The sequence below is a fragment of the Chaetodon auriga genome, chromosome 4 (genome assembly GCF_051107435.1).
Source record: "Chaetodon auriga isolate fChaAug3 chromosome 4, fChaAug3.hap1, whole genome shotgun sequence".
In the NCBI taxonomy this organism is placed as follows: domain Eukaryota; kingdom Metazoa; phylum Chordata; class Actinopteri; order Chaetodontiformes; family Chaetodontidae; genus Chaetodon; species Chaetodon auriga.
Genome location: NC_135077.1, coordinates 6,140,792 through 6,159,808, shown reverse-complemented (window position 1 = coordinate 6,159,808; position 19,017 = coordinate 6,140,792). Strand labels below are relative to the sequence as shown.

Here is a 19,017-nt window from a genome sequence, read left to right as displayed (position 1 = left end):
TGTTTTTTACACAATAACTTAACATTTTGTCTTTAGAATATCAGAAAAAATATTTTAAAATGGCCATAACAATTTCCCAAAATGCAAAGTGACATTTTCACATTTTGTCTGACCAACAGGCATTTGAGAAGCTGGGATCAGAAACAATAGTTTATCAACTATCAAAATTGTTCCTTGGTGGACTAATTGATTAATAGACTATTAAGGTCTAGTCCTCATTGATACCATAATCTGTGATTTGGGGTCACAAGTCAAAATGTTGGGAACCACTGCTTTAACATACAGTCCAGGACCAGTATAGCTCACTAATTAGACCATACAGTATAACAGACATGAACAATGTGTTCAGAGATGTTAATACATGAAACATTCCCTCGTGTAGACCATGTGTGCTCAATAGTTCTTTATTTTTGTCTTAACATTTTTTATAAAAGAAAAAAAAGAAACAAAAGAAACATGAATAAATAAAAATAATTGATATGGTTATAACATGGACTCATGAAACTGTTTCAATTACATTAATTCTGCCAAAGGAGCTTCAGCGCAAATCCTATCTTTTCAACTGTCTTATTTGTGCAAAATACTCAATCGTGTCATTGAGTAGAACTTATACTTCAGTACACAATTTCAAACATTTGTCATTTCAATGTGGGTGGAATATATCAAATCCACCTACATAACATATCTATTGTAAGCATTTTTAAAAGGATCAAACCACAAAGTTACATCAAAATGTGAGGACTGGTAACTCCCACTATAATGATGCCCATTATTATCAGATGTCTCAACACTGAGAGAAAAAGCTAATAACCTGCACCATGTTCATAAGTAAAGGAACCAAAACATTGACCAAAATATTAGACTAATGAAGTCCAGAAAACTGTTATGGTCAGAGGTAGACAGGATAGGCATATAGACTATTTTACACTTAACCAAACAATTGTTAAGTTCACTTAAGCTCACACAACTGCACTTCAGAGCACTTTGGCAAACATCTTAAGATGCAGCGCTGTAGCCCACATACTCAACGAGGTGACCGTGGGAAGCATGATGAATGGAGACCCTCATCAGGGTGCATGTGCAGATTGTGCAGCATCATTCTGTTTGTGCTCCCTCTCCTTGAAGAAGCTCCTTTGCTCATTTATGGCCTTCTGTAGAAGCGCAATGTTTACTCCATCAACACAGTTCAGCACACGGGCACGGACCATCACACCACCCTCTGGAAGACAAGAAAATTCAGATAAAGTGAGGTAACAGTCTTGGATGTATTTAAATGGCCCCAGGGATCAAGATTTTCTTCCATGAATCAGTAAAATCTAAATATATGCAAAACAAACACTGGTATTCAAAAGGTAAGAGCTGTTACTTCCAGGCTCTATTTCAACTTGATCCTTGAATCTGAGGCCACAAGTATGGAGAAAACAAACAAAACATTTAATGGCAGATATCAGGTTCACCACAAATGAATAAGGTGAGAGCTGCTCAATCCAGCATTTATACATTTACACTGAATCCTGAAAGGGTCGATTAGCCTCTGTAAAATTTCTTGTTTGACTGTTATGTGGGCCTAAGAAAAACTGGAAACTTCTGTTTGATAATCCTAATTACTTCAACATTCCTTATAATAAGAAATCATAATATCTTTCCTTACCTTCAGCATTTTCTGTCTCACCCAAAACTATGTACTGGGCTCCAATTATTGGATTAAAAGGCTCCACGAATAAGGTGTGGACAACCACGTGGTGCTCCTTTGAAGCATGCTGAGCTGACAGCGTCGCCCTGGACTCCTCAGGCTGATAGCAGTCGAGTCTGAAAAATTTAACAGGTTTAATGTCCAAGTCAATCCTTTTTTTTTTTTTTTTGGAGGTGCAGTCTTAAAGTTTATTGTGTCACTTGGAGTTACTATACTCGCAGTGTTCTTCTTGTGTGATGTCTGCATATGAGCAGCCAGATGGAAAATAAAGTTGTATTCTATTCAATAACACAACAACAACAGTACTAACAATTTCAGAGAAGGAATGCATTCTATTAGCGTATGTGCTGTACTTCAAGTGAAACTCTGCAGCTTTTCATTTTTAGAAGAATGGATTTCTTTCTTCTTTCAGAGGGTAAACAGTCTCTCTTCAGGTGAACGGCTGCAGGTTTTTTTGTAGACCAACAAACTGACTTGTATCAAGCAAATCCGTTTTCCTGTCAGAGCATCAAACCTGATGTGCTGTGAGTCACAAACAAAACCCACCTGCCAAACACTCTCACTGATTCTCCTTCCTGCACTGCTCCAGAGTTTACTTCCCAGGGAAAATGGAAAACTGCAGCGGCAGGAAGCATCGTGACTGCGACACAAACAAACAAACAAACGCTTGAGGAAGGTGAATCCCTTCCGGGTTCACGTCACATGAAAGGTAGTCTGCTCCATCTCTCTGAGACTGCGCCAGAGGACCCAGGGTAAATTCGTGTCTCTGATTGGCTAGTGTTCGTTGCTCAGATTAAGGTAAGATTAGATGATTGGTTAGACGCTTAAGGTTAGAAAAAAAATCAGAGTCACAGCCAATCAGAGGCAGCGTAGGGGCGGGTCTTCTCGGACTACTGTTAGAAAGAAAACTTACGTATCAGGACGAGGAACACTCATGAGGTTGAGGTTGAGAAAGGTTGACGTTATATAATACAATTGTCATCATAATTTTTCATTATATAGATTGTTTAAAGACGAATATAGAACCATGAATCCCGATATTATGAAAGAACGACAAAACGCCACTTTTGACGTCGAGAAACTGACCAACATTTTGGACGGCGGCCCTGAGAAGACCAAAAGAAGGCGAGAAATTGGTGAGTTTGGAGTGTCTTTTTGTCCGATAGGAGTTACTGTGCTGCCGAGACTCAAACCCCGATGACAGTAGTGATGTTTGCTAAGAATATAGTGCAGCCAGTGGAGAAAAAGAGCAAAGCCAGCAACGCTTTCATCGGCTGGTTGCTTTAGAGTGGCTGCAGGCTCTTTTTTCTGCGGCCGCAAAGTAGCTAATGTCCTCACCAAGTTGTCCTGAAATTTGTAGCCGTATTTAGAAGCCTGTTTCACCAAATGTCCGTTTGGAAAGATATTTCTAAACGAAGCTTCATTAGAATGATTTAATAAGTTCCAAAGGTGAATTCGGCTTCCGTGTCTTTTAGCAAACCTCATTAGCGTTGGGCTTAGGAGAACAAAATACTGTATGTTTGTCTTAATGTGGACAGATTTTAAAAGCAACTGAGACCACGACTTTAACGAAAAATTGAAGACCATCTTTATTTTTATATAGAGTCATATATTTCTGAGATTTGTCAGCGGAAACTCATCTGGCAACGTATTTTAATGAGCTTATTTCATATGGATCTAATTTTCCATGTCCATTTCCACCAGTGTGTCCCCAACAGTGATCCTGAGGGATCTGCACAGCCTGAATTTCCTTCCCAAGTGAGACAATCTAGCCTCAAAAAGACCAAAACTGATTTGCTGGTTGACTTGTAAAGTCAGTAATTTAAAGTTGGGTTAAGTTCATGACACAGTACATTTTACGTTATTATCTCTTCTAAGTGGTATTTTTACGAATGCCAGATGAAAATCTGAATGCAAATACATAAATACCATATTATTATCCCCCCCACCAAGTTTTATGAAGTTCACTAAAACACTCCACCGAACAAAAGACTGATGTACAGTGTATCACAGGATGCCGAGGGCAGCAAAGGATACACTGGTTGTGTCCTCCAAATTCTGACAAATGCATTTGGTCTTGAAATGTGGACTTTGCAGGATCCACCTCCTCCATCATGACACAGCCAGCCAAGTAGTGCTGCCTTGATAATACATGCATGTACTGTATTTATGCCAGTAATTTTGTGCCTGGGGACCTCGCTTCCATCATGCTCACAGAAGTCTAGAGTTCAAGCACCAAAGTCGCTCAGAAGAAAGGGAGCTGGAGACCCACTGTGAAGAACTCTTTTGCACTTGACCAAGAAACTGTATTTCCAATGACTCAGTAATCTTCATTTCTTTTTTCAATTTCCACTATCCACTGTAGAGTCAATGGTTCTCAACGACCCGGACTTTAAGGAGAAAGACCCAAGCTTCCTGTCCCGCAGTGAGCGCTATGATCAGGCTGTAAAAAAGAGTGCCCAAATGATCCTGAAGCTCAGAGAGTATGGCATCGCAGACCCAGAGGAGATCTACTGCTATAAGAAGTATGTGGTAAAGGAGTCCACTTGTGATACGTACTGTAAATCCAGATAGGTGTGTGTGATACAAGGGTGAGGGAGAGCAGTACACACACAGTCAAATACACTGTCAGGAGAGGTAAATAAACATGGTGACTCAATTTACAATTATCTATGCTCACCTGTTGTTCAGTTTTAATACATGGAAATAATGACCAATGGCATGCTGTTTTCCACAGTTACAGTATGTTTAGTCAACATTTGTTATCCAAAATGTTAACACAAGGTCACTGCCATTCCACCAACCCCTGACTGTACTTTATGACGATAATCAAATAATAGACCTTGAATTTTAGTTAACTGTTGTGTAATGCACAAAATTGCATGAGCAATGCTACGTTCGGATGCTAAAGGGTGTGATGATGTAACTTGGGCACCTGGATATGAGCACAGCTACCTGTTAAAGCGAATGTGTAATGCTTTTTTTCTTGCCATTATATTTTTATTTCGATAAGTCTTGTTCCACAATTGGGCCCCATATTGTGCGCAGTTTTATCATGTTTATGGCACAAGTTCCACAAGTCTCCTGTAATTGTATCAAACGAATGAAAAAAAGCTGGCTTATATATTTCAAGTGATGGTACAAAATTCAAAGAATCACTTAAATTTGTCTTGTTTAATGTAAATGTAAGTGTAAGTTTGTAATCTAAATTGGAGATTGACTAAAGATCAGTGTGCTGTGCAGGGCCTTGAAGCAGACAGTGCCCGTGTGAGCAAAGTTCATTTTAAGATTAAAAGTGTGTCAAAGGGTGTGCAAGCTCCTAGCTTTCACCAGTTGTGTAATGTAAAATAAGAAATGCTGCCTTAGTCGACAATATCAGACAGATGTCAAATTAAATGAAGCTTTGTGATACAGTGCATCATTACTTTGCTTTCACTGGTTAGATGTGTACAGGGACTGGCTAAATTCACACTTTAACACTCACACAAAAGCAGCTGTTTCTAGACTTTTCAGATTTTGGTTAAACTTTCAGTGTGCTTTGTTCCTGCACTCTCTGTGCTTGCCCTCTTAGTGAATGATTGTAGGATCAATGATTCATGTCAGTCTTGATCAGACTCCAGAGAGATTCCCAAAAAGGCAATATGGATAAGATGTAGAATGCCATCCAGTAATGATCCATCAGGAGCTTTGTATTTCATATGGAAGTCTTTTTAAGTTACTTGTTCACCCACTGAATTTGACTGACTTTACTTGGACAGAGTAACATGTCCAAACAATAAAACTGGTGTATGCGTGAGATAAACTTAAGCCTCAGCCATAAAAATCCATAACAAGGTGAGTCAGCAAATTCATCACAGTTTGAGTAACAGCAAGTCTGAACTTAAGTTGTGTATCACTATACCTTCCCTTTACCCAGTATGGTTAGGGGCAACCATCAAGAGGCCATGGGGCTACACTTTGCCATGTTCATCCCGACCCTGTACAGCCAGTGTGACCCTCAGCAGTCCAGGAAGTGGTTACCCCTGTCAGAGTCCTTCCAGATCGTGGGCACGTATGCTCAAACTGAGATGGGTCACGGTCAGTCTTGGACTTAGGCTTTAACTTATTCACTTGTTGTTAAAGGTCCTCAGACACATTTTCATTGTGCTGTGCTTAAATAGCACGAAATGGCAAAGCCAAAATGATATTGAGGGCAAGAAAAGAGGTCCGTTTCAGCAGGTTTGGAAGACTGCTGCCTGGAGCAGTTCTGGTGAATTCTTGTATGTGTTTGACAGATCCCAATCAGGTAGAAAATTCAAAAGTAGTTGCATGTGTGTCCTGACAACTGTGCTCATGGATGACATTTTGTTCTAACAAGATGGAAAATGGTCAGTCGTTACGTACATGTAGATGTAGCTGCATTATTAACATCAGTATCACTCCTCTAGTGGTTTTGTCCCGTACACCTTCAGGATTAACTTAAAATGAGTTAGTGTCATCAGCTCCTAAACATATTCCTACTAACACTGGGTAGTGCTCCTGCTTTCCTACTCACAACGCTCACATTCCCCCTTTGTGGAATGGTAATGCACTGATGATGAAGCTTGTGTGTATTTTAATTGATGTGTCTTGATTGTGTTCCATCTACTTGCAAATGATAACCTCTGTTTCTGATTAATTTCAATCAGTGATCTAGTCTTGATTACCTTGTCTGTTTTTGATTTGGCTGTTGACATCGTGAGTGACAGAAGTGGTGAAGAAGTTGTGCTGGTTTGTGAATACTTAAGTAGAGTAGACTGGAAACTGGTCAGAACATTTGTTTTGTCCTTGTAGTGCAGTGTTACATCAAAAGGAAGAGCCAGGAAGCGTTTTATCTGTGCAGTAGAAATATGTGGTCTGGGAGCCACAATGAGGCTGAAGTTCTGGCTTCTGAATGTCTCTTTGTAATATCAGAGGCTGACAAATCTGTGCTGAAAGAGAATGTAGGCCGAGCCAGCTATTGTTTGTCGTCTTGCTGTAACAGAGCCAAGTGGATGTTGTTGTGAATTTGTATTTCATCTGTGCAAAGCTACACTGAAAGTTTACAGCTGATGGCCCTTTAATGAACGTTTTGTTCATCGGGCTAAAGGTCCGGGGAATCATTTATGCCCATGACCACTTTTCTAGGGCTGCAACTAGCGATTATTTTCATCTTTGATTGATCTGCTGATTATTGTTTTGATTAATAGATTAATCGCCAGAAAACAGGGAATATACCTGTCATAATATCCTAGAGCACAAGATGATTGAATTTCTTTTATGGATTATCAGACATAGAAAAACAAAGGATAACTTCATTAACTGTTCTTCTTTGTCTATCAAATTCTCCAGATCTTCAGTTAACTTTAAGACCCAGAGCAGCTTTAAGTGTCACATTTTACAGCTGGAACCATCAAATATTTGGCAGTTTTGCTGGAAAAATGACTCAACAATTGATCAGTAATCAACATAGCTGCTTAAAAACATAAAAAATGTGATCAGAAACAATGAACAGCAAAGCCTAAACTGACAGCTGGCTAAGACTGAAGTTCTTTACATAACTGAGGGATTCAAATTCACATTTGGCAGAGAACTTTAATGAAAGTAGCTTCAAAAGATAGATTTAAATGAAATAGTAAGAGCAGAGTTTCAATGGTAATTATGACTATATGGTGAAATCAACTGTTCCAATATGCATGATATACTCACAAGCTGTTTGTCTTTGTCACTTCCATCCTTACTGCTTATGTGCACAACCTCTGTCTGGATTTCTTCCCTCACTTCTCGATATGAACCATGTCAATTCTTACCCACCATCCCTCCTTAAAAAATACCGTACCCATCATTCTTTCCTCATCTATCTGCATTTACCTGGGTTTAAACTTTCCTCCTTGCCTCCTTGCCTTATCTGCAATACCACCTGCTTTTCTTTTCCATTTGCCCCTGTGCTGTGTGGCGTAGCTGTGTGCACCCTGACAGGCCAGAGCCCTTGGATCTCCATCTGGGGATGTTCCTGCCCACACTTCTCAACCAAGCCACCCCAGAGCAAATGGACCGTTTCTTCATGCCCGCCTGGAACCTAGAGATCATCGGCACCTACGCGCAGACTGAGATGGGTCACGGTAAAATGAACAGGGCAGCCCAAAGTATCAGGCCTGCTTAGGTTTCTCAGTAGACAGGGATTATTTGGCTGTTTTATCATTGTCAGTAAATCCCAGTGTTTTGTAGTAATGAAGATGTTTACATAGGTCCTACTTTAACCCTCCTACAACCTTGACTCCAAAAGTAGGGAAACTGTGCGGGTGACAATTTGCTAATCCTTTTTGACGTATACTCAATTGAAAGCAGTACAAAGACAATATATTTAAAGTCGGGATAGGAAAGTTGTGGAATACTCTAAAAACACCTGTTTGGAACATTCCACAGGTAAACAGGTTCATTGGTAACAGGTGATAGTATCATGATTGGGTATGAAAGGGGCATCCTGGAAAGGCTCAGTCAGCGAGGTTCACCACTTTGTGAACATATGATTGTATAAAGTATTACATGGGCTGGGGAATTCTTTTAAAAACTTATAAAACTTTTGTCAGTAATCACAGTTTGTTTGCAAGTTATTGCATTCATTCACAGCATCCCAACTTTTCTTACAATCCAGGTTTGTTATCTGTGGATGACATAATGTTTTTGCTTCATATTTACTTTTCATAATTTAATGGAACAAACATAAAATTTACATGATGGTGTGTTTTCAGTGGCCTGTACACATCTTGTACGCATTGTGTTCTTTGGGGGCAATTTGACATAATTCCACCAAGAGCTTTAATATTGTGGAGGAGGGTAAATATGAAGGCAAGTTTTGGTCAGATTGAACGATAATAGATCCAAGTAAATTTTAAAATGAATGGAGGGTTAAAGCAAAAGAGACTCGTGCAAATATCCATTGTAATCATGTTTGCTAGGTTTACCGTATTCACTACTAGTCTTACTGCTTCTGTTAGTTGACACACTGGACAAATGCAGTGTTATCAGAACCAAAAGAAATGATGGCCAAAGCTGTAAAAATAAGACACGAAGTTTGTACAAAGTTAGATTTTCCTGTTAGTTTCATGCCCAAACCTGTGGAATAGAGCCTGTCACTCTGTGCCCGTCTCCATGACCGCCAGCCTCCATCGAAGAAGACAAGCTGCCTCTCTCACTCTCTTACTGACACTTTTTGTTTGTTTTTGACATCGTATGTTTGTTGTAGCATGCAGACCAGTACAGCAGCACACATTCCAGTTTGAATAGGCCATTCAGACTGAAAACGGATTCGGAAACCTACCGTGCGCACTCACCCTGATGAACCTGTTTTGTTTGTGTTAGATGTAAATTTTGAGCCCATCATGCAAATGGAATACTGTAGCCATACCATCAACTGAGTGATCGTAAAATATGACTGTTACATATGTTTTAGATCTGTCAAACACCTACAAAGTGCACTGCTTTGCTCCTTTATGTTGGCTTCATAGATTATTTTTCATCGATCATCAGATACCCTCTTATGCATGTTTCAGATGGTCAAGGCTAAACATGTTTTCTGTCACTGTAATCCATTATCCCATTTGATGTGAGCCATCTTTTTTTTGGTTTATAATTAATGTTTTAGTATTCTTATGGACTATATGATAAATTAATCACTTGTCTTTTCGTGTCACTGTAATGTTAATGCGTAGTATGTGGTGATTAATGTCAGTTGTAAACATGCTTGGCAGATGAATGTTTTAATATCTTGCTGCTGTCATAATCATTCATTTTTGCTTTTCATCTGCATACTTTCTGTGTGTTCTGTGTCTGTGTGATTGGTGGGCTTTGATTTGCTGTCTGTCTCTAGGCACTCACCTCAGAGGGCTGGAAACCACAGCCACATATGACCCAGCCACACAGGAGTTTGTCTTGAACAGTCCCACCATCAGCTCCATCAAGTGGTGGCCCGGAGGACGTAAGTGCATTCATACTGTCATGTCTCTGCAGTGTTAGGATACCAACAAGAATTGGCCCTAGTATTAGAGTTGTTGTGAATGTAAATGTAAGTTTATTTAATGTAATGTGTATCTCAAAACAAACTAGTGCTAACCGTTGCTCTTCCTCTTTGTCTTTCTCTTTCTAGTTGGGAAGACCTCAAACTATGCCATAGTTCTAGCCCAGCTTTACACACAGGGAACCTACCATGGACTGCATGCTTTCATTACACCCATCCGTGATTTGAACACACATCTGCCCTTGCCAGGTAACCACTATCTGTTATGTCTCCCCGGATGTGGTTTTTGTCGTAAAGTCAGCCCTCATTTACTTTCTGCTTACTCTCTCTGTTCTCTTAGGTATTGTGGTTGGAGATATTGGCCCCAAGTTTGGATTTAGTGAGGTTGACAACGGCTTCCTGAAACTAGAGAACGTACGAATCCCACGGGAGAACATGTTGATGAAATACGCCAAGGTGATGGGACATAATTTGATTTCATAGTTTCCATGAGGTCGAATTGGTTTCAATAATGTTTGAAGTTGATTAGACAGTTCTTGTTTGAGTTTTGGTCTTCTTTTTTGTAAGAGGATTGCTGTCAGTGTAATTGCACCTATGCATACACCAGGGGGCTTTCGGTGCTTTAAACCACTGCCTGTCTGTTAGCCACTAAGGCATGTGGTACATGCTGTACTTTGCAGATACTTTAATAGATATTAAGAGAATACCTGCACTACTGTTTTTGTTTATTCCAGGACTGTGGACAGCATTACTTTTAGCTCAGTGTACCTAATAAACTGAGTGTGTCTGTTGCATTTAGAGTGTGACTCGAAGCTCTGAAGCAAAAGCAAATCAAGAAATTAGAAGGACTCTTTCTCTCCACTAGGTGGAGCCAGATGGAACCTATGTGAAGCCACCAAGTGCCAAGCTGACCTATGGCACCATGGTGTTCATCCGCTCCATGATCGTAGGCGAGTCAGCTCGGGCCCTTGCCAAGGCCTGCACCATTGCCATTCGCTACAGTGCTGTTCGTCACCAGTCTGAAATCCGGCCGGGGTCAGTCGATACAAATGAATGCATTAAGCAAAAATGCTTAAGGTCATACAGGGACAATGAAGTGACAGGGTCCAAATAAGATTTTATTTTATACCAAAATTTAAAATTTGGTGTTTTTGTACCACAGAGAGCCAGAGCCCCAGATCCTCGATTACCAGACACAGCAGCACAAGCTGTTCCCCCTGCTGGCTATGACGTATGCCTTCACTTTTGTTGGCCAGTATATGAAACAAACCTACAACCGCATCAGTGGAGACATCAACGAGGGGGACTTCAGTGAACTGCCCGAGGTACAGACTCAACATACGCGATTATTCTTTAAACAAAGTACTGCAGTCATTCTACCATATACTGGTTATACAGGCTTTAATCCCTCTGTGAGGCTTGTTGGCAGGGTATCTCATTACACTCTATTCACTGCCTTCAATTTCTAGAAGCATTTTGTTGCCAGAATTTACTTAGAATTAATTTGCCCTGAAAGGTCCACAAAGAGCAACTGCACTGGTTGATGTAAAGTTATTTTCTACTTGTGCTCTAAATGCTGAGTGAAATATAGGTAGCTATAGCAATAGTAAAAAAAACTATCTATATCAATATCTATATCTATCCATATACATAGAACTTTCACCTAGAGTTTAGGCATGCATGAAGCTATTTTCACCCTCTTTGGCCTACAATCTACAGCTCCATGCCCTGTCTGCTGGTCTGAAAGCCTTCACCACGTGGGCTACCAATTCAGGCATTGAGGTGTGCCGCATGTCATGTGGTGGCCATGGCTACTCTTGCAGCAGTGCCTTGCCAAGCATTTACGTCGAGTTCACACCTACATGCACTTATGAAGGAGAGAACACAGTCATGATGCTGCAGACTGCAAGGTAACTGGTCGCACAGTGCAGAACCACAAATGTGACACCTCACAATGACCAAGTTCACAGCCAAGTTCTGAAACAGTCACACACTAGAAATGCCTTTGTCGTTGTTGATACCACATCTTTGCTTTTGCTGTAAGTTACAACACATGCTGACATGCACCCACTCAGCAGCCCCACTGTATCACATATGCAGGAGACACACCCACACCACAAACAAACACGAGTCACATCTTATATCCCTAAATAACAAATGTTAGACTTTAGTATCACTGTCACTGTAAAGGTTAGCGATTCAGTTGAAAACCTGTCATTTTGTATTTTGAAAGTATATTGCTTAGCGAGAGTGTGAACAGTTCCTGACATGTTCAGTTGCTCAATGAGCTTGTACCTTAATATGTAGTACACACATATAGGCCAAAGGTGTCATGAATGGGACCGACTGAATTGGCTGATATATGAAACCACACTTGAATTATGTCTTAGATTTAAAAAGGTTACAACAGGCAGGGAAATGGCATGGAAATATGTAGAGTGTTTAAGTGGGATTGTAATCATACAAGAAGAAAGTAGTTGGAAAACAGTACCACAAGAAATAATACATTTGGGTACAACTGAGTTCAATGATTGTAGACCCAAATAGGTCAGCAGCCAACTAGCTTTTGCACCACTGTTAAATAGTTGACCCTCACCTGTATGCCTCCTCAACCTTTGTCTGTGCAGATACCTGGTGAAGAGCTATCGGCAGGCGAAAGCAGGCCAACAGCTGAGCGGCATTGTGTCGTACCTGAATGAAGCAGAGCATCGGCGGGTCCAGCCCCAGCCTGTCGCTGCCAGACCAACCGTAGTCAACATAAACGACCTGGCTAGCCTGGTGGAGGTCTACAAGCTACGAGCTGCCATGTAAGAGACGAGACCCAGTTGCTTGGATTATGGTCTGTGTTTTCATCTCTCACTTAGCTATTGAACTCATTTTACCCTGTCATACTCTTTTTATTTTCTACATTTTCATTAGATGCTTTTTTTTTATTTAAGTTAAGTGTGATCTTTATAATTTTAATAATTTAATGTTGGGGTGTACAGTATATTATCCTTAGTGAAAGTATTGCTGCTTTGACCCATCCACTCTTGGTTTTGTAGTTGCATGTAATGGGACCATTTATGAAGCCTTAGGAACATATAAACTCTTTTGGCAGCCAGTATCAGCTGTGTGGTGAGCACAAGCAATGGGTAAGCCAGTCTGGTGGAGGGTGACAGAGTGTGACCTGCAGTTCAGACATGAGAGCGATAAAAGACAAAGTAGAGTTGTGTGTCAGCAGTCATTTCTTTTGTGTTTCTGATGACGCTCACTTCAGCATAGTAAGGTTATTATGGTTCGAACTAAATGCTAAAGCTAGGTGTTAACAAACATTTTAATTAACTGATGAAAATAAAAAAAAATAAATCTTGTGGAAAAAAAACAAAAATTAACAGAAACAATATTATCTACTTCCAAAACTAACTACAGTTAAATAAAAATATACAGGAAAGGTCTTTAGCGTTCGTCTTTGTCAGCTTGGTTGGATTTGTCCACACAAGAAGCATGAGAAGGCATTGCATGTTTATTGAGACTGGGATGTTTACATGACGGTGAGTCATTTGCATTCACAAAGTGTTTGTGTTGTAATACCTTTTCGGAACTTCTTAAATCTTGCCACTGACAGACGCCCACTGATTGTTATATAAGACAAAACAAAGCAAAAACTACAACTCAGACTGAAACCACCAAAAACTAAGCTGAGACTACACTGAGATGAGCAAACCCACTCTGAAGACTAACTGAGACTAAATTGAATTGAAACCCCCAAATAAAACTGAAATAAAAATAAAAACTAATGAAGCCATCTAACTCCATAACAACCTCTGTTGTACTTGACAGCCTATTGTCAAGGATAAATATGTCTCGGCATGTTGTTAAAACTGGAGAGGTATCAAGTGTCTGAACATTTTCAATTAATTTATATGATTGACATCTTTGGTTTGTTATGTGTTTGTAGTCTAGTGGAACTGGCAGCTAAGAGCATCCAGCAGGAGTTGCAGCACAGGAGGAGCCAGGAGGACGCCTGGAACAACAGTGCTATCGACCTGGTCAGAGCCTCAGATGTAAGTTCAGTTCTCTGTGTGTGAGTTACCCCTTTTCCACCAGATTATCTCTGGTTCTTGAACCGGTTCTTTTCAGGATTCTTGGAACCTTGGTGCTAGCAGACCAGCCCATGTTTCCACCTGTTACAAGCACAACCATTATAATCAAGGATGCGCCATCACACTTGAATTTTAAATGGAGTTATGCCTAACCTTAAACCAGGAGTCAATGTGAAAAGCATGACTAAACTAAAATGTCCTGTTTTGAATTGGCTGTTGTGCCTTTAAAATACTGTTGTAGATTTCCTCATTTAAAACTACACGCAAAACAGCAAATAAACAAACTCTTGTTTCCCTGTGTTTCCATCATCAACAGGACATCAACAGTAGTGCAAGATTCATCCCACTCTGTAAAAATTATCAGCTAACCCGCTAGACAATAATTAACAGTATGTGAGGCACAAAGCAGCTAAACACTGAACAGTGAATTAACAGTGTTATGAGTCTGTGTTCAATTTGTTGTGTATCAGATTCACCAACCAGCCTGAATTTCAGTGAGAAATCTTAATTTTTGAAACGCTTTGCTTCTCATTACCACGGTCATCTCCCACTGAAATAGTGCTGGTACGGAGTTGATTTGGACTGGAGTCCAGAGGTGGATGCTGAGCTAACAGGCCCAATATGTCATTCTCTTCACCTCCTTATTTCATGTTTTTTTGTCCCTTCCTTTCTTATTTGTTATTTTTGAATGTCTCTCATTCATTACGTGTCCTCCTTGTTTCTTCCAGGCCCACTGTCACTATGTTGTAGTCAAGCTGTTTACTGAGAAGCTGGGGGAGATCAGTGACACAGCGATACACTCGGTGATGTCAACCCTTGCTCTGCTCTATGCCCTGCATGGCATCACCCAAAACTCTGGAGACTTCCTACAGGTCAGAAACTCATGACACAGAGAAACAATATGGTCCACAGTCAGTGGTTAATCCTAATGCAGGTGTTACAGACAAACTCTGCAAAGTTGCTCCAGTTACTTGCATACTCCCTGTTCTACTGGTCTAGTCTGTTTCACTGTCTGCTTCCGCATGAAAAAACAGCCTCAATTGCCTCGTTGTCCCCGAGCCAACAGAATGGGCTCTTTGTGTGTTGGATGTGTATGGCTGAGTGGATGGTGGTGTCTTTTTGTGTTTAAATAAAGCAAATTAGATTCAGCTCTGTCAATTAATCTTTAAGCCAAAAGTGAAATGTAAAACTTTGTGCGTGCTCTCAAGTCAGAACATTTTGTTGATCAGGCACAACCCACTTCTCTGTCAGTTTCCTCACTGTTTGGGCGGCTGAGTGAGATCATCCACATCATCTGTTTTCTTTCAGGCTGGATTGCTGAGTGGGCCCCAGGTGCTGCAGATTTCTGTCCGTATCAAGGAGCTGCTTTCTCAGCTGAGGCCCAACGCTGTGGCGCTGGTAGATGCCTTTGACCTCCACGACAAGAAGCTGAATTCGGTCCTTGGACGATATGATGGGAATGTTTATGAGCACATGTTTGAGTGGGCTCGCCAGTCACCTCTAAACACCACAGAGGTCAGTCAGGGCCACGGCGGTGAAATAATAATAATAGTGTGAAAGCACAGGTAGTGCTGATAAAATGTTTTGTTGTTAGGTCCAGTGGTCACTTAGCCTTACGGCCACACAAGCTCCTGACAGGCCACAACATGCGCTAAATGCCAGCAACAAGAAAAGGATTGTGTGCTTACCTGAACTCCAGTGAGCTACACCCGCTTCCTGTAGTCGCGTCACTAGTTCACCCACAGCGGTGTTTGCTTATTGGGTGTTCAGGCTAGTCCTCTTCTGCTGATGCCAACCGTGCACCAAAACACCTCAGACACGAGGCTGATCATTCATTGTCCCTTACAGGCTCAGTGAAACCTTGCTCTTTCCATTATCTGCAACATGCAACATTCATGCGTCCATATCTCTTCTCTCCTTCCTGGGCGTCTGCCTTCAGACGGACTCATGTGAGACAAGATCCGGCCTGTTGAAACTTGGCAACCAATCATAACTGAAAATGACAACATGTGACAAGTGGCAGACATTCTCAATCTGAGTCTCAAAGTTGCTATTTCAGATCCTCTCAGCTTCTCAATTTGCATATTACATCTTTGGAGGGAGAAGCAGTTCAATATGGTTGATAGTTTTATTGATTGGAATTGACACCATGGCTATTTTGGTATAGAGTAAAAACAGTTACATTTAAATGGATTCATGCAGTGACATGAAAAGTGGCTAACAGTGAAGAGCATTTTCATTTTTGTAGAGCTTAAATCCCAGTCATTAGTTTTTTTATGACTTGGTTTTGCTTCACCAAAACAGTCCAGATAGGGTCACATTATGTTGGTCAGTTACATCGGTTACAGAAATGGAGGATGAAGTGACTTTATTAGCTTTGACTGTCTAAGCTTGCATCACTTATTGCAATGTATGGCCAACCACAGTCATTTGGCTTCAGATGCAGTCAAGGAGACTGTGTTTGTGATTGTATGCACATTGGTCTTGCTAAGCTTAACAAATGCTCCATACCTTTTTCTTTTTCAGGTTCATGAGTCCTTCCACAAGTACCTGAAGCCCCTGCGGTCCAAACTGTGAGCTGACCCTTGCGCCTTAATTCCTCGCCTTGACCCTGCAACCATGTGCATATAGGCACAGCCTAATTAGCATTCTATCAACCCCATGATGGTCTTCACTCGCCATCAGCTGGTATTTACCAGTCTGAGGGAATCCAGCCTTTGTTCTCTTTATATGTGGTCAAGTGGAGTACCGTAATCTGCCTCTGTAAAGGTCCTGTAACATTTTGGAGCATTGTAGACCACAAGCTTGTGATCCTGGGTAATGAGGGATGATTGGGAAATGTCAGTGGTGTTAACAGAGGGAAAACAATATGGAAAAAAAAACAATATAAAAATCTCACAACAGCTTCTGGAAAAAAAAAAAAAAAAAGTATTTTCAGCTTCAGTTTGCCATGTTTTCTGTAGAGAACTTCCATTGTAAAGTTTCTTAGTATTTCTTCCCCAGCTTCACATTCTGCTGTGTGCCTGCTGACTCCTCTGTGTGAGCCAGTCAAGATGGAAATCTCATCTTTTTTTTTCTTTTCTAACAAGAACAGAATGTTATGAATGTTACATAATGTTGGAGGGTTTTATATTAGGAACAGACCAACAGCAAAATCAGTTTTGGTTGTTTCCCCTGACTACATGGACCATTATTTGAAAAGACACTGGCCTGTTTGTCACAATTGTTATTAAAAAGACATTCATTTCATCATGACCTTTAGCAAGTGCTGTCAGCATTAAGAAGGAATTGGGTGAAAGGTTAATTCAACTTTTCTTCCTCACTATTCCATACTTATGTGTTATGGTGTAATATGGCTGACTAAAGCAACAGTCATAATGTAGTTTGCGTTGGATAAGCACTGGGCAGTCTAGCAAATGAGAGCAGAGGTGCATCAGAAACATCAAATGAAGATATAAAAACAGTTCCCTGTGAAATACATTTTTGATCTTTTCACCTGTGCTTCAGAGCAGCAAGAATTTTATTACCATGCCTTAAAAGTCACTGTCTTACATACATCAAACTGCTCCTCACAGCCTTAATGAGACTTACCCAGAATGCATGCTTTTAATTCAATTCAGTTGATAGAAGTTGTCTCAGGACACTTTCCATATAGAGCTGGTAGAGACCATCCTCAATCTACAGAGACCCACTAGTTTCCTCACGTGCAAGCACTTGGCACAGTGGCAAGGAAAACTTCCTTTTAGCAGCAGTTACTGTCCTTCTGTGGGCTAGAAAAGGTTTATGTTGGTTGTTTCCCCCTTTGTTGAGAACAGTGGCTGCTCCCCTCCTCCTCCATGTCAGTCACAATGATCTCCAATGCTAAAAAGCTCTTACAAGACAGAAAAACACCTAAAATCATCCAGTTGTTGTATTCCAATCACACATGTACAACAATCTGCCTTTATTCTCAGTCCCACCACCTGTCACATCTCTTGCTGTATCACGAAAAACATTGTCATACTTAAGTGGAATGTAACTTGTATACTACTATAATTGTACTCGGCTTACAGAAGCTGAGCTCAATAGAGAGCAGAGAGGCCCACCAACAGACACTGTATGAGACAGTGAGACGATTTGGTGGCTTTCCAGGATTTACTGGAGATGAAATTAAGCACTTTGGGGTGACTTGTTTTGAAATCCTCAGTTTCTGAGAAAATAAGCTCACTCTATGTCATGTAAAGCACTGTTGTTTGTCCCTGTGCTTTCGAATGTGTTTGTGGGACAGAAAGCTTTCTGCAATGATGGTGAAGGAAGTGTGTAAAAAGGCCACACAGGAATGCACTGTATATGTGACGAGCGTTCTCCCTCCCCGATGTGGGGGGGTGATATAAACAAGGACAAGGGTCAAGACCACAGCCGACTTCTGGATGGATTTTTTTTTTTTTTAATCAAGCACATTTCAAATCATTATTTACAAACAATGTGTTTTTTCCCCAAGATTGATCCTTCCATGTTTTTGTTAGTACACACTCAGAATTTGACAAATTGACTTGTTTCATAAGCCTTATTTCTTATTTCATAGAATTGATGTTTGTTAAAGTAGCAACAGCACTATTGATATAAAGAGAATTAATGGCTGTGATGATACTATGATGAAAAGGAGAGCTTCAATCTGAAGCCTCACTGTGAACTGTAGAGATGACTTGTGGGAAAATCATGTGCCTGCTGAAGTTGTCATTTCTTAATCTAACTAATTGACAATGTTTTCTCGCATGGCTCATAACATTTCTGCATTTGACTTTTAATCAGTTGATTTCTACTGTAAGGTCATGATTATTGGTTTGTAATGATGAACAAGTTAATTTAGTATACTTTAGTTGTAATTTGTCAATGCGTTTTCTTGAATAGTAATGGTTTTAAACGTGATTTTAATGCTTGATAAATAATTTTAACTGTAAGTGATATTAATAAAAATAAATAAATAAATGAATAATCAAGGTGTAATGTGTTTACCTGTGTTGATCCTGTGGTTAACTTGCTTGTAATCATTTTCCAGACCGTGAAAGAAGCCCGCTTTGGAAAGCAGTGCTTCAGGCCCAGTATTAATAACATGCTTTACTACTGTCATGAGAAATGCACTGGAGGAATTTTATACACTTATAGAAGTCAAAAGTTTAGCTGCATCAAAGTATACTGTAAAACCACTGAATAAAGGTTAGCATCTTTCAACCCAAGATGACCCT

At 40.3% G+C, this 19,017-nt stretch overlaps 2 protein-coding genes across 3 annotated transcripts; one reads left to right on the top strand and one right to left on the bottom strand.

Annotated features, from left to right (window-relative positions):
• Positions 1-388: 388 nt before the first annotated feature.
• ten1 (TEN1 subunit of CST complex) lies at positions 389-2,365 on the bottom strand. The gene is made up of 3 exons (XM_076729418.1): positions 2,240-2,365; positions 1,652-1,809; positions 389-1,219 (listed from the first exon to the last, which is right to left on the bottom strand). Exons 1-3 carry the CDS (start codon positions 2,326-2,328, stop codon positions 1,068-1,070), a joined length of 399 nt encoding a protein of 132 aa, XP_076585533.1. The 5' UTR covers positions 2,329-2,365; the 3' UTR covers positions 389-1,067.
• Positions 2,366-2,588: 223 nt separating this feature from the next.
• Positions 2,589-18,761, top strand: acox1 (acyl-CoA oxidase 1, palmitoyl). 2 transcript variants are annotated; one of them, XM_076727946.1, is made up of 14 exons: positions 2,589-2,829; positions 4,059-4,218; positions 7,652-7,812; positions 9,561-9,668; positions 9,837-9,956; positions 10,048-10,163; positions 10,573-10,742; positions 10,870-11,032; positions 11,427-11,617; positions 12,335-12,514; positions 13,648-13,753; positions 14,521-14,664; positions 15,101-15,307; positions 16,319-18,761. In XM_076727946.1, exons 1-14 carry the CDS (start codon positions 2,721-2,723, stop codon positions 16,367-16,369), a joined length of 1,986 nt encoding a protein of 661 aa, XP_076584061.1. In that variant the 5' UTR covers positions 2,589-2,720; the 3' UTR covers positions 16,370-18,761. The 2 variants fall into 2 exon arrangements, with proteins under 2 accessions (XP_076584061.1, XP_076584062.1); XM_076727947.1 differs by lacking the exon at positions 7,652-7,812 and adding an exon at positions 5,610-5,770.
• Positions 18,762-19,017: the final 256 nt, after the last annotated feature.